At 48.7% G+C, this 24,790-nt stretch overlaps 1 protein-coding gene across 1 annotated transcript in view; it reads right to left on the bottom strand.

Annotated features, from left to right (window-relative positions):
• Positions 1–24,790, bottom strand: part of TRRAP (transformation/transcription domain associated protein) — an 885,394-nt gene that overhangs the window by 825,096 nt on the left and 35,508 nt on the right. The window contains exons 5-7 of the mRNA XM_078664902.1: positions 17,389–17,493; positions 16,490–16,573; positions 16,257–16,313 (exon numbers count right to left, since the gene is read on the bottom strand). Coding sequence (XP_078521028.1) covers positions 16,257–16,313; positions 16,490–16,573; positions 17,389–17,493 — 246 coding nt within the window. The remainder of the gene's footprint in view (positions 1–16,256; positions 16,314–16,489; positions 16,574–17,388; positions 17,494–24,790) is intronic.

The following is a 24,790-nucleotide window of genomic DNA, read 5'->3' as shown; positions in this document are numbered from 1 at the left end:
AGACAACTCTCCGCCTTCCTCGAGACAAACGGATACCTCGACCCCTGGCAGTCCGGCTTCCGAGCAAACCACAGCACCGAGACCGCACTCATCGCAGCTACCGACGACATCAGGTCCCTGCTCGACAACGGGGAAACAGCTGCCCTCATCCTCCTGGACCTCTCAGCAGCCTTCAACACCGTATGCCACCGCACCCTGATACAGCGCCTCAGCAACACCGGCATCCAAGGAATGGCCTTGGAGTGGATCATCTCGTTACTCGCCGGAAGAACCCAGAGAGTCCGCCTTCCCCCGTTCCGATCCGCGGCCACCGAATTCATCTGCGGCGTCCCGCAGGGATCCTCGCTCAGCCCCACCCTCTTCAACGTCTACATGAGCGCCCTCGCAGCCATCGCACGACAACATAACCTCAACATCATCTCTTACGCCGACGACACCCAGCTGATCCTCTCCCTCACCAACGACCCCGCCAGAACCAGCCTCCAGGAAGGAATGAAAGACGTCGCGGAATGGATGAAGCTCAGTCGTCTGAAACTGAACTCAGACAAGACTGAAGTCCTCATCCTGGGACGACTCCTGGTGGCCACCGGCCCTGGGCACCGCCCCCAAGCCAACGGACCAGGCACACAACCTGGGATTCATCATGGACTCCTCCCTCACGATGACCAAGCAAGCCAACGCCGTATCGTCATCCTGTTTCAACACCGTGCGCATGCTCCGAAAGAGCTTCCGGTGGATCCCCACCGAAACCAGGAAGACGGTCACCCAGGCCCTCTTCACCAGCCGACTGGACTACAGAAACACCCTCTACGGTGGAACCACAGCCAAACTCCAGAAAAGACTCCAGCACATACAGAACGCTTCGGCACGACTCGTCCCGGACATCCCCAGTCACAGCAACATTCTCTACCCATCTGAAAGACCTGCACTGGCTCCCCGTCAGCAAGAGAATCACGTTCAGACTCCTCACCCACGCACACAAGGCTCTCCACGACATGGGCCCCAAATACCTCAACAGCCGCCTCACATTCTACACACCCACCCGCCAGCTCCGATACGCCAGCCTCGCCCTAGCCTCCGTCCCACGAATTCGCAAAGCCACCGCCGGAAGAAGATCCTTCTCCTACCTGGCAGCCAAGACATGGAACTCCCTCCCCACCCACCTACGGCTGATCCAGGACCACCTCTCCTTCAGGAAACAACTCAAGACCTGGCTGTTCGAGCAGTAGCGACCCACCCCCCCCTTCCTAGCGCCTTGAGACCCCAGCGGGTGACTAGCGCGCTTTACAAATTTATATGAATGATTGATTGATTCATCAGTTCTTGCCTGAGTGAATACAATAAATGCTCAACACACCTCCTAATAAACCTAACTGCTCAACCACACAACCACAAAGAGAGCGCTAGTGAATATATAATCAAGCCTCTGCTGTACCTCTGGGGATCCACTGGACTCTGTGCACACTATACCTTACTTTGGTATAGTACATATAGTCCCAGCTTCCTCCAGTCGTCATTTGAGGGAGGAACGGAAGGGAGATCTTTCTCCATGCAAAGACAACAAATTGAGAAACCTGAATTTTAATATACAGCAGGATTAATATTCTCTTAGGAAGAGGTAGTACGCTTATTTGTACCATTGCCTGCTCTAAATAAGCGAGACACCATAAATGTTGATTTTTTTCATTTATTTTGATTAACAAACTTCATTAAGTTTTAAGAGTTGGTGGAGATGACCGTATGGCACACACATGACACATTACAATATGAGGTATACAGTCTATACAGGGTAGAAACAGCCGAAAAGTATAGTACAATAACCATAAAAGAATAGCAATAAGTACAAATCCGTGATTGGTTAAGCAAGCTGACCCAACTATTTCCCACACACCCGTCCATGCTTCTGGGGACAGCTGCGGGCTCGAAGACCACACTCTCCTGCTGTGCACACCAATCCACACCCAGTCTCCACCTCAATAGGGTTGGAGGTCTAGGGGACATCCAGAGAATGGCAATGTCTTGCTTCGCCACTAAGAGGGCTGTACCCAGGAACGCCCTCACATCCCTCGTACCTCCAGAGCCCTCAAACACCCCAAGGAGAACCAACAGAGGGGAAAGGGGAACCACCTCATCCCAATGCTTCAGAAAATTCTTGGGTAACCTTGGTCCAGTGCTGAAGCACCTCTACGCAGGTACATAACATATGATAAAAGATTGCTTGGTCAACTCTGCATAGAGGACATGCAGAAGGCAGGACGTAAGCCTGCCCGGCAAAGGCGAGTCAGAGAAACGTACACAAAGTAAATGCAGTAGGTCTGGACGAGCCGTAATCTGGAAGAGGTTGTAATTTCACGAGAGGCCATCAGCTGCCTGTGAAGGATGGATAGCTTGCAATATCACAGTAAGATGAGTGGTGGAGAAGGCGAACCCACCGCCATACAGGGGTCCAGTAGGGCCAGGGGAGGAGCCAGTCGTGTGCTGATCCATTCTCGTCTGGGTAGGCGCAGAGCAGGTGGGTCTGTCCTTAGCCATAGTGTTGGGGCGATGTGCGGCGAGCGTTCAGTTGGGACAAAGGAGGAACAGCGTTGAGGGGGGCCCCTCTCAAGCAGCAGCAACCAGTCTGTATAGGCCCCTAGAGTAAGAGACGCTCCTGCAGGGGGAAAGTAGGATCCATGTTTGCCAGGTCAGGCCTCACCTCGGTCCACGACACAGAACAAGGGTATTCCACGAAGGAATGAAAGCCGTCGCCGAGTGGATGCAGAACAGCCATCAGAAGCTGAACTCTGACAAGACGAAGGTCCTCATCCTCGGATCCACCCCCACAGCCTGGGGCGACTCCTGGTGGCCAACCGCACTGGGAGCAGCACCGACACCCACTGACCACGCACGCAACCTGGGGTTTACCCCTTGAATCAACACTCTCCATGGCCAAGCAAGTAAACGCCGTCTCGTCCTCCTGCTTAAACGCCGTACATATGCTCTGCAAGATCTACAGGTGGATCCTCACCGAAACAAGAAAAACGGTCACCCAGGCCCTCATCAGCAGCAGGCTGGACTAGAGAAAGGCACTTTACGCGGGAACCTCGGCCAAACTCCTGAAACGACTACAACGCATACAGAACGCCTCTGCACGCCTGATCCTCGACATCCCTCGCCACAGCCACATCACACCCCAACTGAGAGACCTGCACTGGCTTCCCGTCAACAAGATGATCGCCTTCAAGCTCCTCACCTAAGCAAACAAGGCACTCCACAACACCAGACCAGCATACCTCAACACATGACTCACCTTCTACACCCCGAACCGCCAGCTCCGCTCACCTCGCCCTCGCCACCGTCCCCCGCATACGTAGAGCAACCACCGGCGGCAAATCGTTCTCCCACCTCTCCGCCAAGACCTGGAACTCCCTTCCCCATCCTCCTACGTCAGTCCCAGGACCTACTAACCTTCAGGAGACTACATGACCTGGCTATTCAAGCAGAAGCAGCGCCCCGCCGGATATCTAGACCCTACATGACTACAAGTGATCCAAAATGGAAGTCCAACACAACTTTCAGAGGTATATTGCCCCTGAGAGATGTGGCGACATCCCCACGGTCAACGTAAGGCAGAGAATGAAAGTGTCAGTCAAAAAAATTACTTATGCAAGGAGTCATGGCCAAAACACTACCCCATGCAGTGCAGTGGTGATATGAGATGCAGAGGAAGAACTCTGAAGTCTACAACATGAAAGGGGGGGCACCTGAGGTTGCAAGGGCATTGATTGAAACACAGTGAACAATCGAGGTAGATGATAGCCATCAAATCACGTACTAAGTCAAAGTAGGATCCCATTGGTGGAACATGGGGATTTACCACATGGCAAAGTGGTGAAGACACAAAAACACAACACTCTCTTTCTTATTTTATTTTTTTAATGAGTTTACTACGTTAGTAGCCAAAAGAGAGAGGCTGAATTTGCACTCAGAATGCACCAATGTCAGAATGCAGCAATGTGTACAAAAGAGAGAAGAATGGCCATACAACAATATCAAGAGTTATTAAGGGACAAGTGCCCAGACAGGGGTAGCATTTCAGGTTGGGCATTGTGCAGTGTGCAATGTAGCCTGGAAGTGGAGAAGATACAGAAATAATTCTTTGAGACAGGGGTGATCATCTGAAAATACTGGTAGGCATCCAGAGGGAAAAGGGTTACTGGGTTGCAGGAAATGTGTTTTCTCTATCTCTCCTTCCTTTATCCATGTGTGTTTCCAGTACAGATTTGTGAAAGGTAGTAGGGGACATAGAATAAAGAGTACATTTCGCGTTTCAATTAATGAATGTAGTCAAAACTGTTGCAATAGGTGTTTGGAGGTAAGTGCCTCTTTGTATGCTCATCCCCATCTACCAAAACTTGGGCTGCTCTTGCTGTTTTTTCCAAATTTGTAGTGCACAGGGCCTTGCTGTCCAGGGCCCCGTGCATGTGCTTTGACCCTATAAAAGTGTATGTGTGAATGACTAATCCCCGACTGGCACAGTTAAATTACTAAAAGACCCTAGTGTCTAGGTAGCTGGCTCTGTATATATTATACTAAAGTACAATATAGTGTGCACAGAGTCCAGGGAGTTCCCAGAGGTATAGCAGAAGCTATATTAGGCAAGTACTCTTTGTGGTAGTGGGGGTGAGCAGTTAGGCTTATCCATACTGTGTGTTACACACACTCAGGATCAAGGCCAGTTGGATAAGTATAAAAAGGTATACTTGTATTTTATTTCTTGGTACAGATAGGTAAAATGTACTTTCAATAAAACTCATAACATGAGTTCCTATCGGTTTCATAGGTATGTAAACATTATAAGGGTGGGAGTTTTGTGGGTTAGGACCAGGGTTCCCCAAGGTCCAGATAGGGCCTCAAGTTGCACCACCAGTGGCACCAGGGCGGCCGGGGGAAGAGTGCAGGGGCACAATGTTAGCAAATGGTGCTAAGGTGTCCTGCAATTAGGGACTGCTTATGAGCAGGCCACTTGGTGCAGGAGCAAAGCTCCTGATGTTAAGGTCAGCACTGAAGGGGACATCAATTCGCACAGGAGCTGCACCATCAGCGGCACAGGGGCGGCCAGGTGCAAGGTGCCAAGAAGACGTCGGGGACTCCGTGGTTAGGTCATGATCGTTGGGGAGACCTCCTCGTGGTGTTGGGCCACTCGAACTCTGGGCGTGGCGACAAGTGCAGAGTGGTGCAGAATCGCTGAGCCACCTGGATCCAGATTCTGAGGGTGAGTCTTTGCTTGAGCAAGTCCGGTACTCACGGGAGACAGAGTCTGTAAGATGGTTGCAGGGCAGCTACTCGGACTCTGGGAGGCTGCTGGACCCGCCGGTTTCTTTGCTGTAGGCAGGTGAGAGGCGGACAGGCTGGTAGGGCTGGGGCCAAAGCAGTAGATGTCTTTTTCTTCCTGGATCAGCAGGTCTCTTCAATCCTTCTTTGTACCTCGAATCTGAGGAGGCACTGTTCAGGGTCGCCCCTAAATACTTAATTGCGTTGAAAGAGGTGTGCAAGTTGGGACCAATGGGTCCCTTCCTTGGGGTGGGTACACCCACTAGTATGGCACCCTCCACTGAGAGGTTGGCATGAGCCTCAATGATTTGATGCGTCCCCTCATCTTCAAGATGGAGGGGACTGAGACCTGTGCTTCACCTCGCCTCCCCTACCAGAGGGGTGGGGTTGGCAAAGGTGGGCACACCTCTCCTCTAAGCTTGGTTTTCCCGCTGATTCTCCTGCTCAAAGTAGGGGGGCAGACCGGTGTGAGCCAGTTTGCTGCAAAAGGCAGGGACAGCTCACAAGGGTGGCAGGCCTTTGAAGCCTCCCCTTCGTGGACCCAGCCATCCTGGCAGAGGAGGCCTGACGCCTCTGTCCAGGATAGGCTTTGATCTGGACCCTGAGAGCGAAAGCTCTCTACCCAGGGGTCCAGAAACCTATCTGGTGGTGGCAAAAGGCAGTCAGCCATTCAGGAACCACTTCAGGACTGGTCGTTCTTCAGGGGCATCTCAAAGATGCCCTCTGAGTGGATTTTATATTTAATCCCACACTAGCATCAGTGTGGGTTTAATGTGCTGAGACGTTTGCTACCAAACTTACCAGATTTTAGCAAAGCCATTATGGAACTGTGGAGTTCGTAATTACAAACTCCCAGACCATATACTCTTTATGGCTTTCCTACACTTACAATGTCTAATAATGGGCTTGGACATGGTAGGGGTACAGGGCTCGTGCCACTGTACCCTCACCTGAGGGCTAGTGCACCCTGCTAAAGGTATTAAGGTTCAGGACTTCTAAGAGTGGTACAATAGGGCCTGCAGCCCTTAGAGGAGTTCCCTGGTCACAGTGCCCTTAGTACCCACGGTACCTTTTACAAGGCACTTACTAGTGGCTATAGATGTGCCCATGTGGGTACAGAAGTACAGCTTTCAGAAAGAACACAAGCCCTAGGAGCCTGATTCGCAGGAACCGAGGGCACACCAAGTCAAAAGTGCATCATGTGTAAGGCAAAAAGTGAGGGGTAACCAATGCAAAAGGGGCATATTCCTCCACTTAGTATATGGTACTCCAGGTACTCGGGGCTAGTAGGTTATTTGTTATCAGTGGACTGCAGCCCTTGTTGTGCCACCACTAATGTATCAAAGTGAAAACATGGCTCTAGGTCTTCCGACGCATCCTAGGTGGGCAACTTCTAATCTGCCAACTACACATGCCAAAATAACCCTTTCGCATTGTTCAACCGACAGCACAAAGGTCACAGATGGCCCAGCTTCAAATTGGCTACCGCCTCAGAGAAGCAAATGAGGATCACATCTTTGTCAGCCCTCTCCTTTGTGTAGGCAGGTAGACTGGCACCTCCTCCAGAGGGGGATAAACCAGTTGAGAAATTGATTTCCACGCAGGAGTGGCTCATTATGCAGGGTACACCCCTAGGGTGTGCTCAGAGATCCACACAGAACAAGTAGGCTTGCGCCATCTTTGATTCAGGTATAGAGGGATTTGGGGGAATTATTTGGGTGCCAAACCTCCAGGAAGTAATGTAAAGTGGGCAGGAATGCTTGTGGGAACTATTGCTCTATCTATAAGCTAGTGAGTATTCCTTTCCCACAAACAAGAAGAAGAGGACATAGAACGTAGTACCCCAGACCTACAGTCCTCAGATCTATACTTGACTGAAAAGAGGACAGAGGAAGTACTGCACTGCTTCTTTCTGGACCCAGCAAAGAGAGGCTACGCCAAAGACTAGACTCCACAGGATGGGCCAGTGCTCAAAGAGGGGAGCTTCAAAGGCTTGCCCACTTTGTAGTGAAAGCCCCAAATTCTGCTGCTAGCAGCAGATGGCAGCCCCCTGGTTTACACTCACACTTTGGGTGGGAAAACCAGTGGAAAAAATACAAAAGAATAGTAGGTGTGCCCACCTCTGCCAACCCCACCCCTAAGGTGGAAGAGGCCAAGTGAAGCACAACTTTCAGTCCCCGCCATCTTGAAGATGGGAGATCGCTTCAAACAGGGCTAGGTCTATGGCCCCTTCACACAGGAGGGTGGCATAATAAAGGGTGAAGTCACCTCAGGTGAGGTGACCATTGGTCGTACCTGCTACTCCAGGAAAACACCTCCTAAATGTAGTATTTAGGTGGCTCCCCCAGACCTGCACATCAGTTCTGCGATGACCTCAGAAGAGAGAAAACACTCTGCAGCAGAAGACAGCTGACTACGACTGCCTTGGCCCCAGCCTTACTGGCATGTCTCCAGCTTCGAAGACCCTGCAACCTGTCTTAACAACGACCTCTAAAACCACTGGGGGAACTGTTGCCGTCAATAAGGACTCTAAACTCCTGAGGACAGTGGACCTGTCCAGAAGCAACCAACTCCAAAGACTTCAGATCCAGGAGAGTCCACGCCTCCAGACCACTATGCACAGACGCTCCCAGCCTTAATGGCTCACCTGTGCAGTCAAGTCTCCCAGGTGATCCTGCCCTCATGTCCAGCGTTGGCTGACTTCTGCCCTCCACAAAGGTGCCTGCAGTGTGAATCCAGAGGCTTTCCCTGACCGTTCCTGGGGAGAAGACTTCAACATCCAAATCAACCCCTGCCCCAGCAGCCCCTGGGCCTTGGTGAGCTGAACAGGCGGTGCCCCTACGACCCTCTGCTGACATTGGTCTTCAACCTGCATCCTCCGGTGCCACGCCTGCATCCTCTCTACCGTCAAGAAGATCCTCATTAAAAAGCATCGGGCACCCAACGTCTAATTTACACCATGCACCGAGCCACCCCGGTGTCACTGAAGGTGAACGTTTGGTGCTGCTTTGTGGCCCCCCTGTGCTTGTGCTAACCAAGAAAGCTTGGCCCTTGTAACCGATTTTTCATACCTGCAAGCAGTGTAGCTCCAGGCACCACCTCTCTCCACCATTGGAAAGCACTGGGTCGAATTCTGATTTTGACCTCTTCACCCAGCCGCCCCGTGCCACTGGTGGTGCAGTCTCGGTACTTACCCGACCCCTGACCCTTTGCTGACTTTTGGCTCTGAAGACTGGCCACTTTGAATAGCTTAAGTTTGGTTTTGAATGCTTCTGGTACTTTCCATGGATTCTCCAATCCCACTTATCCAATCTGCTGAAGGATGCTCACAGCAACTTACACCAATTAGTAGAGTAGAGAAATCGAACGCTCATGAAATGGAGGATTACAGGGGATGCTAGACAATCACATGCCCATCAAGAAAAGCTGCTAACCTCATCTGGAGAGCCTGTCCAGACTCCACAGTCAAGCAATACAGTTCAGCATGGAGCAGTTGGTCAAGCTTACCGGACCATCAACACCAGTCAGTTGTTAATTTCAGCGGGCCATATGCCTTTTCCAGAAATCCAGGATGGGGAGCACTATCTAGCATCCAGACCTAGAAAGGGGGGATCAGACTGTATATTTTCCCAGAGTCTAAATGGCAGGACAGTATATTTTTATCCCAGAATGTAACTAACAAGTTTGTGAATTAGTAATGCCTTATATTGTGTAATAGAGTCTTGAATGGGAGAGCACTAGATATCACTGCAAGGATGTTTACCTTAGACAGGGTGTCTTTTACCATTTCTAGGAGAAGCTAATCAAATACAAGAGTGGAGCAATACCTTGCTTTTCTTCAACATCTTAAACTATGTGTGGTAAGATGCCACAGGATGTACGAAGGTATGACAGAGGTACAACTTAATTATTCATACCCTAAAGAAACAGTTTAAACTCGTCTGGTAGCCTACCATTGCACAGTGGGAGAAGTGGATCCTGCAAGAAGCAGGCAAATATACTTATGTGCTCGGAGAACATTCCAGTAGAGGAGCTATGACTTTCAAAGCCTTTTCTCTGAGGGGCGCTTGGAGAACATCGTTAACGCAGCGGATTGGTCCTCGGACTCTACCTTTCAGACATGTTTTTGCAAACCTGTAATAGGAGTAGCCTCACTGGTGGTCAAGAAGCGTTGAATCTGCATAACCTAGGCTTCCGGTTATGACATAGAATGCAAAATATCTTAGCAATTGTTTAGAAAAGTGTCAATTCTCTTAAGGACAAGGAGGCGAATTAGGAAGCTGGCTCTTTATATAGTGGACCAAAAAGAGGTATGATATGTTAGGTTACAGGATTTTATTAAGCGCACATATCACCCGGGGTCTCACACCGCTAGCCAAAACCATAGAAAGTAGGTGGAAAACAGCGGCAAAGGAGAAGTGATCAGAATGGCCAGGTTTTTAGCAATTTTCAAAACCCATGATGGTCAGATACCATGCATAAATGCAAGGGGGGGAGCGTTCCACAGAGTTGGTGCACTGTGTAAAGAGTCTAGGCAAACCTCAAAGGAATTACAGAGGCACAAATGGCATCCCAAATGGTCTAATTTGTTGTAGTGTGAGTGAACTGTTAGGCATATCAGAGGGTAGTGCTGAGCATTTATTGCACACACAAAGTCAATAAGTGAGACACACTCAAAGAAATCCAATACCAATTTATAAAGATAACACATGCTTTTATATGAATTTAGATTCCAAGATCATATGAATCGGATAAGTACCTTTCGAGATTTCAAAAACGAACAGTTCAATTTCTGAATCAGCTATGTTAACCTATGGAGGAAAACCTGTATTGCACTTGGCCCTTAGCAGCAACTTACTGGACTGTTCTTCAAGACTTAAGATGAGTATGGGACAAGGTCAACTCAGGAGGCTCTGGGGCGTCCAGGTGCCTAGGTGTGTCACGAAGTTGGGAGTCCCATTCACCTCACAAAGAGGCTGCAAGCAGGGACCAGACCGGGGAACCCACAATGGGCTCAACCCTAGAGTTCCTTGGGCATACAGGGACACATTTAGTACATTTCTCTTTGGACTTTGGGGCTCTGGTCCAATGGTGTCTTTTGGCATCGGATCCAGTGCTGGAGTCTCTCACGATTGAAGGGGGGCCTGCAGAAAGTGGCTGCAGAGGGCTACTGAAAGTCCAATCTGGGGAAATCCCAAGTATGAGCTTAGAGTTTGTGGGTCTCGGGACCCCGTTGGTACCATCACCTTCCTTGGACTTCGGCTCTGGGTGCTTTTAGGCATCAGTCAAAGACTCACTGTTGGTCTTTGCTTATGCTGCAGAGGGGCAAACAGGACATCTGGGCCACTTGATGTGGTTCTTCATGTCCATGAAAGTCCCTAGACGTGCAGGTTGGTCTTCCTCGGCACTGGAATCCTGTCTGGGCACAACAAGCCTTGGCTGCTGCAAGGGGTCCAGTACTGTGTGGCTCCCGTCGGTCCTGGCATCCCCACACTTGGGAGAAGGACGGATCTCACCTGAAGGAGCACCGATACCTCTTCCTGGGCAGCTGCTTTGTCGGTAGTCCCCGTAGGTGGCAGGTTGGTGTATCAGGTCTTGCTCTTTGGTGTCTGCGGCTGCAGGAGAGTAGCTCCTCTACTCCAAGAGAGTTTCTTTGGCAATTTGTGAAGCACTGGCAGTTGTCCAGGTTTCTGGAGGTAGGCACACCGGCAGGGCGGAGCAGTTGCTCCACAAGGGTCGGGTGCAGTATGCAGGACTGCAGGTTTGGCGCCAAGTCAGTTGTGCTTCTCAGTCAGTTGTCCGCTGCTTTTGTGTCCGTAGAAATCAGACGTCCTAGTATCGGGGTCCCCTAAATACTCAAATGAGGGCCTTTAGGGGAGTGAGGGGTAGTAGCCAGCGGGTTACTTATCATGGAGGTCACTACCAACTCTAGATGCCCACTCCGTTTGGGGAGTGGGCATTACCCTGTCCCAGAATTCCTAATTCCACCACATAATATGGTGGACTTTCTAAAGTAGTGTTCAAGTCAGGCTTGGTCACCCTACACATGTGCCCAGCCTGGCAGTGCAACACGCCATAGATACTTTTCTCACCTGTCCTGGTGCCAGATGGCTCGGGCAGAGGTGATTAACATACACTTCTGTGAAGGAAGCCAGTTTTTCATACCAAAGGCGGTCGGCTCTTTGAAGCTCCCTGCCTTCGAATGCTAATTCACAGGTCATCCTGTGAGAGAGGGAGTAAACACCTTCTGCCAGAGAAGGCATTTGTTCCTGACCTCCTGAGAGCTAGGGCCTTGACCCCTGGGGGTCAGAAATTAGTCTGTGGCGGCAGGCAGGCAGGCAGACCAGTCCATCAGCACACTAGTAGTTGGTAGGTTATCAGAAACATCTCTAAGGTGCCCTCTGGGTGCATGTACTAACACATTTTTCACTGAAATCAGTGTGGGTTTATTAATATGAGGCGTTTCATACCAAAGGCCATATGTTTCAGTGAAGACATTATGTAGCTGGGGGAACTCACTTTGGCCATATCCCAGTACATACCTTAAGATGGCTTCCCTGTTCATGTGCAATATCTAGTAACAGAACTAGACATCACAGGGGCACATCTGCTTATGCATATGTCCTCACATAAAATATAATGCACCCTGCCTTAGGGCTCAAAGACCTGCTGTAGGGGTGACCTACATATATTAGATGCAGTGACTTTGGCACAACACACAGGAGTGTGGTGTACCATATTTTCATGGTTTGCATCATGTCAAGTAACCTGCAATGCCAGTCAGTGTGGAATTTGTATGTGCGTCTCTTAGGGTGGCATAAGATATGCTGCAGCCCTTGGGGACCCTCTTTAATACCCATGCCCTAGGTACCTGGGGTACCATTTACTAGGCCCTTACAGGGGTGGTAAAGTCCCTTGCCAACTGTAGCACAACCAGACAACACCTTGTTTTAGGGAAGTGCAGGAAGCTGGCTCATTATATGATATACCACTAAGTGGTTATATCGTGCAAAGAGCTCAGACGTTCCCCAGAAGTGTACAGGACTCAATGTAAACCCAAAGTGCTCTATTTGGGGTAGTGTGGGCGAGCAGCCTTGGACCTAACACAGGAGCATAAGACATGTGTTAGGCACACAGTGATTAATAAATGACACATGACTCAAAAAAGGAGATCCACACAAATTTTAGAAAAATAAACTGATTTATTTTAAGACCAAGATGTTCACAATAACGCAAGTACGTTTTTCGGGAAAAATATTTTACACTTTTATAAAGTAGACAGAATGCAATTTTCAGGTTTTGCAATGTTAACCCATGGGAGGAAAACAAGAATGCAGTTTTTTCAGATAAATACTCTACTTACAATTTCAGTCTTCAGAGTCTTTGATCAACACCGGCAGGGTTCAAATCAGTACCAAGAGTGCACCACCCGTGGCACAGGGTCGGGCGGGTGCAGAGTTTATATTAGAGTTTGGGCGCCCAATAATAATCAATGGTGACTCAGGGTACTCGAAGATACGCTGCTCACAGGTGAGATAATCAGTGTTGGGGAGGGTCGGGCTCCTGAAGTTAAATTAAGTACAGGAGGCGGGCCACAAGGTAGCACCAAACTTACACCCCCAGCGGCCCAAGGACGGCCGCATACAGAGTGCCAACACAGTGCCCGTCCCAATGCACACCAATAGGGGTGGGGGAGCTCGATTTTGAAAAGAGGCTCAGGCCAGGAGGCCGTACGAAGAGAACCCACAGCTGCCCAGGTAAGTAGAATTGTTAAGGGATGTAGGGACACCATTGGTCCAGCTCCCCAAGGCCCAGGGGCTTCGGATGCAGGAGTGTCCTTTGATGCTGGGAAACAGTTTATCAGGCACGTCACAGTCAGGAGGAGTCTTCAAGTTGCAGCTGCAAGCATCAAGGTGAAGTCCGTCAGGGCTCAACCCGCAGTAGAAGTGCTGCAGAACCTTCGAAGTACTAGTTGGTTTCTGCTTTAAAAGGTCTGCTGTTCTCGGGAAATAGTGACCTTTGTCGAAGGCAGACAGCCCTCCCAAGGCTTTGGAAGTTGCTGGACTGCAGGACGAGTAGTCTTTTAGCACAAGATCATTGAGGGCTGCAAACAGGCTGGTAGGGCTGGGGCCAAGTCAGTTGGTTACTGCAGTCTTTTCTGCTAGTGCGATGCTGTAGAGCCCGGCTCTTCTTAGGTCATCAGTAATCTGATTTCAGGGTCTGGGGAGACACTTAAATACTAGACTTAGGGGAGTTATAGGAAGTAACAGGTAGGGACCAATGGGTTCCTGGGGTGTTTACACCCACTATTATGCCACACTCCTGTGGAAGGGGGGCATAGCCCTAGCCCTGATTGGGTAAGTCCCATCTTCAAGATGGTGGGTACTGAAAAATGTGCTTCCCATTGCCTCCAGCACCTGAGGGGTGTAGCTGGTGAGGGGGGGGTCACACCCCCTTTACTCAATAAGTTTTCCCACAAAAAGTGTGGGAGGGGGGGCTTGAACCGATGCTGAGATCGTATTACAATGGAAGCAAGTCCTTTGCAGCATTCCTCTCGAGCACTATGCTCATCCTGGGGGAGGAGATGTGATCCCTCCGCCCAGGATGAGCTTTGTTTCTTGTTTCAGTGAGCAGGGGCTTTTGACCCATGGGTCCAGAAACATGTCTGGTGGTTACAGGCTGCCTAAAGCCAGTCACAGACCAGTTGGTAGGTTTTCAGGGACACCTTTGTGTACATGTTTTAATAAACCCAAGACTGGCATCAGTGTGGGTTTATTAAGAGGAGTGAAGCCATCATGATGCTGGGGAACTTGAGTTGTCGAGTTTCCAGCCTGTGTACTCTCTATGGCTTACCCAGCACTTACAATGTTAAGAATAGACTTAAATATTCTCAGCGCTGATCTGCCCACATCTGAGACATAGTGCACCCTGCCTTGGGTATTTTAGGGCCTGCTCGAGGTGCACCAAGAAGCAGGCTGCAGTGGCAGTGTGCATGCATTGCATGCCATTGGTGAAGGATTGAAGGTTCCTAGGGGACCCTTTTCAGTCTCAATGCCCTAGGTACCAGGGGTACCATTTACTAGGGACCTACAAGGGGGTCTGACGTTGTGCCAATTGTGGTAAGGGTTTAGAGCATGGGTACTCACTAACATTTTCCGAGGGGCCAAAAGGTTTGTCTGTGATATGACCGACGGCCACATTAATGCCAGTAGGGTGGCGGTTAGGGCGGTGCCAGTATGGTGAGTGTAGTGGAAGTGAGACATATAAATCCAGTGAAAAATTGCACAATGTGAAACTAGAAAGCCTGGGATTAATCATGGCTTACTAACTTACAAACCTGTTCAATCCTAGACAATTGTGTAATTTCATTTTCCCTCCTTTTTCTTCATAATCATATAAAACGGACATTGAAATACATGCCTTTTGGATGTGCATTGTACAAAACCTCCTGTGTTTGATTTATGAAACTAGGTTTTTCGTGTATATAGGAACCCAGCCTAAAGAGTGCACTTAAAAACCGACTTGCATCTTAGTTCAATATTGACATTATTGTCAGGGTTGGGGGAAGAATGACTGTTAAATTAATTTTTTTAAACTATTGCTTTAAAGAAAATACTTCTCAATGCACTGATATAATGTGACATACTAAGTTGAAAAGGTACTTCATGTTAAAGTAATACACTTTTTTGAATTTTTAAGATACCTTCTTATATTTTTACACTTTTGCTGCAAGATGAAATAAGTGTTTCTAAAGTTAGGCGGTGCAGCATAACCTAGTTACTTCCTTTCTTTAACTTCAATTAACCTCCAACTAAAGGCATGTCTGTTTATTTAACTTATTTCTCAATGCCTCGGCTGAGTCGAGAAAACAGCAGCCCAGTGCTGCTCTTGACCAGGGGGCTGCATGTAAAGGTCAGGAGGGCCACCAGGCCACCAGGCCACCAGGCGGTACTTTGAGTATCAGTGATTAGAGAAAGAGCACTGGTATCCGGGAACCTGATTAGCAGGAATCCAGTATTCTACAGTCAAAGTTGCACCAAAAGTCAGGCAAAAAGTGGAAGAATACTCCAAAAGAAACCCACTTTCCTACAAGAAGCAGCACTAGCACCGCGGTCTAGTTTGGAAGTCTCAGTGCACTGTCGGAGTCGAAAATTTGCATTTAGTAGCTCAAAAGAGTGCAAAAAAGGGGGGGTGGGGGATTGTAACTGCAACAAAAGCCCTTTTTCCTACAGGCGAGGATTATACCACCCAATTATTGTGGTCCAAAAACATTCCCTCCCTTGAATTTGGCAGAAGGATCACCCCTGGACAAATAAAAAAGGAACTATGGTGATGGTATGCTTTTAAAAGTTCTAGTATGAGCTGTAGAGTTTGGCAATTGCTACGAAGGAGACGCGGAATGCAAGACTTGCATTATTTATTTCTTCTAGGATCAGAAGACAGCATGAGAGACCACACAAAGAAAGAGGAAGTGTTTTTATTGGGCTGCCGAAACAAATAAATGTAAAAAGAAATCCACACATCTAGCCACTGTGCCGTTAACAGAATCGAAACTTTCTTTCACAATTGCTAGGAAATTTTATATCGCTTCTTTATTCACGTACGCTTTATTAATCCAAGCCCCCTCAGTAGGAGTCACAGACCCCATGGTTCCACCAGCCACAGGTTAAGAACCATGGCCTAGATCAAAGTTTAAGATTTGCACCAAAAATCTGGTTCCCACGTTTAAAAAAGACTAAAAAAAAAGCACCCCAAAAAAAAACGTATCCTATTTACAAGGTCACAGACTGATAATCATCACAAAGCGAATTGCTTACAAGCTGGCACAGCTTTCAGAAAGATGAATGTTTATGACAGTACAGCATGAGTTATGGCCAGGTTTTTAAAGTCTTGAACTTGTCATTCAAACATATAACCACCAAATCAACGTATGTGATACATACCACAACTTTTGGCAGCTCTTTGTAAATTTGTTTTACAAAATCCAAAAAGTGGTGAATCTAAAAAAATAAAAAAGATGACAAAATCATAACCAAACAGAAAACTATACAAATAAAGTCACCTTGGAAAGTAATAAAGGTGATGGAGCCACAGCATAAGAACTCCTTAACTATAATTACATTTTTAAGGAAGGTCGTGCATGCATTACACCACATGTTTCAGGACCAATGCTTACCTCTTGAGTGATTGGCGGCCTGAACTGTTTGTGCAGCTCGATTATTATCCTCAGGCAGATAAGAACATTTTCTTCATTCTCACTCTGTCGGAAACAGGAAAAGAGCAATATAACAGTTTTTGAATTGCTTGATCGAGCATTCCAGGTATGCTAATCTAGTGAGCTTTTTTCCTCGCTTGGGTGGGTGCAAAGATATTGGTTCTGCAGAGCTAAATGGATTTGAATTAACTCATTCTCAAAAACATGGACATCATCCAGTTGAGCAGTCCGATCTAAAACCCCTTGAGATATATGATGGACAGTGCAGGCAACCCCCTCAAGATTACATCAGCTATCTACCAGACACTAATGAATCAGGCAATTTAAATACATGGTTGTGCTTGCAAAGGATATTTAAAACAGCAGGCAGATCAGAGAGTGGAGTAATAATAACACTATCTGTACAATGGCTTGTATGTCCACAGGGCCAACATGATGCAAGTATCAAAACAGTAATTTAAACTTGTGTAGCATTTGCAGATCGAACGCATGGCAAACTACACAAATTCAATTAAGAAGTTGAATTACGACAGAAAAGTAATTAGCTAGGATTTCTAGTCAAGAAATATAACTCAACGTGTGGCAAGAAGGCAAGCACCCACTAAAAACATTACAATATAAAAGTAGACCGATCACATTGCATATATAATCCAGAAGAAAGGATGCATGAAAAACTAATGTCATCTTCCTGTGGGACGCCGCATTGAGGAACCAAATGTTATCTCACAATGAATGTCAGACTTCTTGTTAAAAGTTATTTTGCCCCATCACCTCACAAAAATGACTCTTCCAAACAAAGTAGCGCTGAAAGTAAAATATCTGATAACCATAAATTAAAGAGCGTAACTTAAAAAACATACCTCCAGAAAGCGAAACATCACAGATAAAATGTTTTTCGTGTGTGGGCGCAGATGTTCATTGGTTGGAATTCTGTGAATTATTTCAAGCACAAGTTTCCGTAATTGCTAGAAAGTAAAAATATTTCAAAAACTGCAATTAACAACTTTCATTAACAGATGAAGGGACACATCTCTACATGGATCTATGCTGGGCTATCATGCATTTAAAACAGGGAAAGCAGAAAAATCATTCATAAGCAAAAATCCAAAACATTCCTTATTCCTCACTCTGCCTCTAATGTCCCTAACCGCTGATGCCACAGATGACCACACCCTTCTGTATGTCTTCCCATTTACTGTGATTAAACTGTTAAGCTTTATAAACCAATTAAAAAAAGGTTTCTAACCACCTGGTCAGCGGTGAAGAATGTGCAGTTAGAAAGAGCGGTCACCAAAAAGAGTGTTACCGAAGGGAAGTAAGTTATTCTTCTGACAGATAAGTCTAAGTTTAGATTCCTCATACTGTGTATCGGTAGCAAAGATCCTTCAAGTAGGTGTGCCCGAGGTGTGGATGTTGCTCCAAGTCCTGCACAACTGCGCTGGCAAAATGACCCTCCGTGTAGGTGTGAGAGGTAACGCTGTAATGTCTGGTGAAAACACAGATAGAAGTCCATGTGACCGCCAGGCGAATTGTCCACAACCAGAGCCTCGCGCTGTCCTGGAGGCCCAGACGTGCTCGCCGGGCCCGCTGAGAACTCATTTGCTGCACTCCAAGGTCAGGTGCCACGCCCACTCACCGCGTGGGTCCCAGCCATTGACCCCCAGCGCATTCAGCTGTAGTCCGGCCTGTAGGTAGGTGGGGATCATCAGCTGATGCAAACGTGTACCTTGCGGTACTCTAGGAGACCGCCATGTTGTAATTAGGCTGAGGCAGCGAACAGCAGAGCTGTGATACCAGCATGGGGGGGGGGGCTGAGCTGTCAAGAAAGGAATCCCACTGCAATCCTTTTTCGATGTTGTACGGGAGGTGTTTGTCAGTCGGGACACCTGGCTTCTGCCAGTTATAGCGGGGAAGACGGCAGAACTCTGCAGGTTTGCTACCGCTTGCTTGGACGCCATCTTGGACACAACCTTCGTAAAAACTTTTTCAACCTTATCACAATAGGTGACTTAAACAAGGATGGATAGGCTTGAAAACTTAGAAAGGTCAAAGGTGCTGAACAAATAACCATTACTAGTTCCCACAGTAAAGCTTTGCGTAGCCAAAGACAAACATGAGAAAAGAACATTGTGACACCTTGGCATGTAAAGAGTCAAACTTGTAGATAGCACACCCAGCCAAATATCTGTCCCAGCACCCTACATAAACAGACATTGTGGAAAATCACCAGGCGGCGAGGAAGACATCCACCAAGAGGGTGTTAGATCAAATTAAGGCAATGCCACGACTCAATCGCCACACATGGAAGTTTGCATTGCACAGGTGAAGGACACTGTCGTGCTGCTGAATCAGAAGATACTCCTAATCACAGAACTGATGCTCATGCCCAGAGGTTCTGAGCACTGCCCCCTCCTGGACCAATCCGGAGCAACAAAGATAGCTTGGGCCCAGTCATTCCTGATCTTTTTCAGAACTTGGGGAAGTAGGGGCAGAGGTAGGAAGGCATCCGTGACTAATACAATTCCTAGTGAGTACAAAACTTTTGACACTGCACATTCTAGACAGTGGCAAAAAAAAAACAAGCACTGGCGTTGCCAATAGGTTTCGCATTTGGAAAGTTGGAGCTATTGGTTTTGTAAATGACATTTTATATTTATATATTGTTATTGACAATGCCAATAACGATATATAAATATAAAATGTCATTTACAAAACCAATAGCTCCAACTTTCCAAATGCGAAACCTATTGGCAACGCCAGTGCTTGTTAAATGGGTCTCCACCATAATGCCAGCCTATCCTTCAGTCACACACACAAAAAGCTGCAGTAAAGGTAGGAGTGGTGCAGGTCCCATGTGAGGGTGGGAGTAGCCTGGTATGCAGCATGATGCGGCCCCATGTGGGTCTGTGATGTAATTACACAAAGTCCTGTTGGCTTTAATTGTCATTTCAGATTCATGTGGCCTGGCCATTCAGGGACAAGAGCATCCCACTCAAAATATCATGGGGAAATTGGACATGATTTGCATTCAGCCAAAAATCGCAGAAACTCCTTGGGTAAAAGAGCCACAGGTGTGCCATGGCAGGGCTCATTATCACCACTTTAATCTGGAGTGGGGGGGGGGGATATTTTTCAGGGCACGTAACATATCCAGTCATCCTAGAGGCGAGCAGGGTCACTCCATGTCACAAGGACACATTTTTCAGATCTGGGCCTGTAGTCGGGTTTAGCTATATTAAAGAAAGTTCTGGCAGCAATGGCGTCCGGCCGCAGGTTTGCTAGCAGACCCGTTCATTCGAATAAGGGACGCCCAGGCGCCTTGAAGCCACCAAGTCTCTATGAGCTTTGCAAGTCAAACAAAAAACACATTACAACGCAGCAGGTACGAGGTGAGAAAGACAGAGCAGAGCGCAGAAAGACAGAGCAGAGCGCGGAAAGACAGAGCGAAGCAAATCACTCGAAGGGGGAGTGCGACGAGATGAAAGAGGGAATGAATGCGCGAGAGTAGAGTGAAAGCAGGGAGTAGGAGGAGAGTCTTGAGGGTGATAAAAAGCGGCGCAGATCAAATAGGAGCCATGTCCCCTTTCCCTCTCGTTCTGTGTAAAAGGATGAACAAAATCACAGAAGGTAAATGGCGGAGGGAAAGAAAAGATGGGTGTGGGAGTGATAACTGCAGAGGAGGCAGACAGTGGGGGTGGAAATAGTGAAGACAGGCGAGAGGTGAGTGGGAGAAAGTGAGATTGTGAGGCAAATAGCAGTGTAAGAGAAACACTGGCGCGTGGGAGGAGCGAGGTGAGAGCCATGAGCAAGAGACAACCCGGTGTTTATGAAAAATAAGAAACGCAGGGAATTCTGGGGGGTGAGACAGAAGCAGGAGAGGCAGTGGGAGATAGGAGGAAGAGACAGCGGGAGAAAGGAGGAAGAGACAGCGGGAGCGAGGACGAAGAGACAGCGGGAGAGAGGTTGTATTTACTGGCTGCCCAGCTGCGGGTGAGAGCACTGCGTTTCGTAGTCTGCTTTCCATGTGAGCCTACGAGGCAGAGGAGCTGACATCAGCACTCCTGGTTTCGTTTCTTTAGATGGGCTTTGGGCCGGCAACTTTTCATAGGCAGACAAGCTTCACTGCAGTTCTGCTCCAGAGTTGGCTCGTCTCTGCAGAAAGCAGTCAGCCTCTCCTGTTGCTGTGTCGCCAGACAGTGCCCATGGGCTCTCACTGCGTAGGAGGATGCTTGTTTTTTATTTTGTTTGTGAATGTTCGTTTTACTGTTAATGGAGTTACAGCTCTAGTTTATGGCAAGGATTAATAACAAGACTGAGAATGGAACGACGGAGAAGTAATGGACTGTTCTAATTAGGGCCTCGCAATGCTGGCAAATAGCCGGAGGGAAGCCGGATGGGGGCGGGAGAGCCTGGTGGGGGGGCGGGAATGCGAGGGAGGAGAAGTGTGGCAGGCGGGTTAGGGAGATGCGTGGAGGGAAGCCGGATGGGGGCGGGAGAGCCTGGTGGGGGGGCGGGAATGCGAGCGAGGGGAGGAGAAGTGTTTTAGGCGGATTAGGGAGATGCGCGTGCTTGTGTGGTCACGTGACCCGCTTTTGTGGCCACGTGACCTCACATGCACTGTGAAGAAACCGCAGTGGTTTCACTAGTCGATCAAGCCCTTGAATTTTCGCCTATTACATTCGCAAGCGAATGATAATAGGCGAAACCTAAAAACTAGCAAGGGTTCTCCCCACTGCTGGAAGATACCCTGTACCGCCTCCAGATCTACATGCCATTCTTGATCTGTCAGATGCCGCCTACTTAGTTCGTTCACTATGGCATTCAAGTACCCCACTAGGTGGTTTGCAATTAGGAAAATACCCTGAAGCTCCAACCAACTCCAAAGGCGCAGGGCCCACAACCCCACTCTGCCTTGTTTGCTGCAATACCACGTCAGTGGTGTTTTCTGTGGGAACCTGAATCAGTCTCCCCTAGATGGACAGCAGGAAAACCTTCAGAGCTAAACAACGCCGCAGGAAGTTGGTGAGGCGAAAGGGGAGCACAGCAAACTGAAAGTGTACATGGGCTACCTTGAACCACAGGCAATGTTATGTAGGACCGGAGGACAGGTACGTGAAAATACATGTCCCACGGATCCAAGGACATCATCCAGCCCCAAGAGTCCTGAGCAGAGAGGATCTGGGCCGCTATGAGAATTTTGAATTTGTTCTTGTGAGAAGTTGGCCTGATGTGCAGTGCTCACTATTCTAGTGATCACTATATATCAGTCCAAACAACCCTTATTGATGATTGGTTGTAAGTCAACCTTATAGACCAGCTATCCTAGTAGCATGGATACGAGCAGTCTAAGGCTAAGACTCTAGAGGGCGTGTTAAGCCAGCTGTTTTACCATCACATTACCCCTTGAACACCCAGTGAAAGGACACCACACAAGTTGTTATGAAAATAAACAGTGTATTTATTTATAACAAGACTACCCTGGCTCTTTATGAGACAGGGAGCTAAGCACACAACAAAACTCTTACGAAAATACTTAAGTTAGCACGTTATACACAAATGCCCGAGGGGCACGAAAAACCATATACGCTAAAAGTGGAATGCGAATTACTAGCAGGTAAGTAACAGTTCTAATAGGCTTTGGAATCGCTAGGACTGGACTAGGGAATCGTTAGATTACTACTAGGAGGCCTAGGGGACTCGGGTGCAGAGTGTGCACTCTCACGCGGGATGCGGGACAAAGTCTATGGAAGCTAGAATTCACAAAGTTAGTGTTCACGGGCGAACCCGACCTGGTAGGGAGAAAACGACAGTGGATCCTGACCCTTGGATAGTGAGGCTATGCTGGGACACCGGAGTGCCGAAGTTACCTAGCCCAGGGGCTGCAGCTGCATAGGTCTGAAAAGACGTCGGGGATCTCGTTGCCGGACCAGGAGCCTGGAAGGAAGAAGTTGCTGGCAGGCGACCAGTGAAGGAAAGTTCGATGGATCCAAGCCTGGATCAAGGAAGAAGAAAAACCTGAAAGCAGAGGGGACCAAGTTCTTGAATCACTAGCCAGTGATTAAGTGGGCACCAGGATGGCACCGGGCGAAGTCACCGCAGTCAGGTGAGTGGGCACTGCTGGGCTCTGCAGTCTCTCGGACCAGGAGGCGTTGTCGGCGACCAGGATGGAGGTGCGAGCTGTCCCACGAAGGATGAAGTCGTTGGCGTCGAAGTTACCCAGGATTGGGCAACAAGCCTTGGCTAATTCAAGCCCACGCGGTGGACTCAAAATGGCGTCTTGAGTGGACCAGGAGGGTCCAGGGTGCTCCTCTTCTGGAAGGGAGCAAGGGCCAGTCTGGAGCAACCAGACCAGCAGCAGAAATGTCGTCGGGCGTCGTCAGGAAGGCCACAAGCCAACGGGCTAGTAGCCAAACAACGCGGTGAGCAGCGGAAAGCAGAAGGGCCCCACGCAGATCGTGGAGATGCTGGGGGGCTGCACTTCGGAGCTGGAGCTGCTCAGAGTCGGGGCTTCTCGGACCCCAAAGCACTCACCAGTAGATTACTCGGCGGGCTTGCTGGAAAGAAGTCGTGCAGTCTTGCAGATGGCCGGTCCCTTGAGGTCTCGTCGCACCCACGGTTCCCAGCTGGGCTGTAGAGGTGGGTAGAGGTCAGAGGTGCCAGGGAAGCCGGTTCTCGTCGAGCCGGGCAGTCGGATTCCGGAGGAAGGACTTACAGCAGACCGCAGTGTTCTTGGATGGTGCCTGCGGATGCAGGGTGACTACTCCTTAGTCACAAGGGAGAAATCTTAGGAAGAAGTCTTGAGTTCCTTTCGCAGAAAGTAGTTTCAGGATTCAAAGATGATCTGATTTGGAAGGGGGCCAGTCTCTACCTTTATCCTGTAAAAAGGGGCTGGCACGCGACTAAGTCCTGCCCTATGGGTGGGACTAGGAGGGGGGTGGTTACACCCACTTCCTTGGCGGGCTTTTCCCCAGCACAGGGTCTGGAGTGACCCTGGAACTGGTTCCAGCCAGCCTATGCACAGTGAGCACCGGGGTGCCACGTGCAGTCACCTTCCTCTAAAGCCCTGCCTACTTACAATACACAAAACCCTGTCTGGGACGGTGCTGGCACCGCCCCTGGCAGGAAACCCTTTGTCCTTATCTCCTGCTCTGGGAGGACTCCCAGCAGCAGGAGGGCAGACTTGTGTCTCGGTGGCAGCATCCATTTTGTGGATGCTAAGGCTCTGTCTGACTTTTAACCGGGTTATAGGTTACAGGCATGTCGTGTCCCTCTAGAAGGGTGGAATGCTAACCCCGTCGCCAGAATTGGCGAGGGGTTAGTATTCCAATTCGTATGACACCTTACTCGACATGTTTTGATAAAGCGATACCAGAGTTGGCACATAACCGCGAGGATTATAATGCACTTAAGAGTATATGGTATGCGATATCATGGAAACGGCTAAGGGATGGATCCCGAAAGCCGCAGACAGGCTCAGCTCATGCCAGAGCACCATCTCACACGATTCCAAGCACTCTGCCTTCAGGGTGGTTAAGGCCTGCTATAGGAGTGACTGATAGGAGATCTGTGTGTCCATTTTTAGGGTTAGATATAGGTATACTATATCTAAAGCAAAGGGTGAGTACACCACCTTGCCCCAGCTGTCGTGCAGCCAGTTGTGTCAGTTTTAGTTAGTCAATCCAGGGGTGGCACAATACATGCTTCAGCCCCTGGGAGACTTCTGGGTGCACCTCAGCCCTGGGTACAGGGACTTGGAGAGGGCCCAGTGCCAATTCAGTACCTGGGTACAATTTGGATAGAGAGAACAGCTAGGCTGTGGGTCTGATTAGCAGGCCCACAGCCAGGGAAAGTCGTAAACCAGTGCAGCAAAAAGCAAAAATCTGGGTGATCATAGGATTGCAGACCCTACTCTCCTACAGTTCTTGTAGAGAAGATATTCAGAGGATCAAATGTCTAAAAAAGGGCTAAGTTTAACGATTTGTAGGCCCCACCTGTCGGACGTGACGGATAATCTTCCTGGGAGGAAAAGCTGAATCTTCCCGGGATGCTACTAAGGGCAAAGCAGCTTGGTGTTTGTCGCCGCAGGGGAAATAACTGAGAAGATTGGTACTCCTGCTGTTCTGTGCATTGGCTGCCAAAACCACATCCCAGGTCTCAAAAGGACTCAGTGATTGCTGCAGTGATTGGGAAGATTGTTGTTGCCTATAAGCGAGCCCTGTGGAGTAGCCTATGATTTTATTTTTTACTTATGCAGGAATAGCT

The sequence above is a fragment of the Lissotriton helveticus genome, chromosome 10, assembly GCF_964261635.1.
Source record: "Lissotriton helveticus chromosome 10, aLisHel1.1, whole genome shotgun sequence".
Lineage (NCBI taxonomy): Eukaryota > Metazoa > Chordata > Amphibia > Caudata > Salamandridae > Lissotriton > Lissotriton helveticus.
The sequence above is the reverse complement of the archived record's forward strand: the minus strand, read 5'-3'. Positions and strand labels throughout refer to the sequence as shown.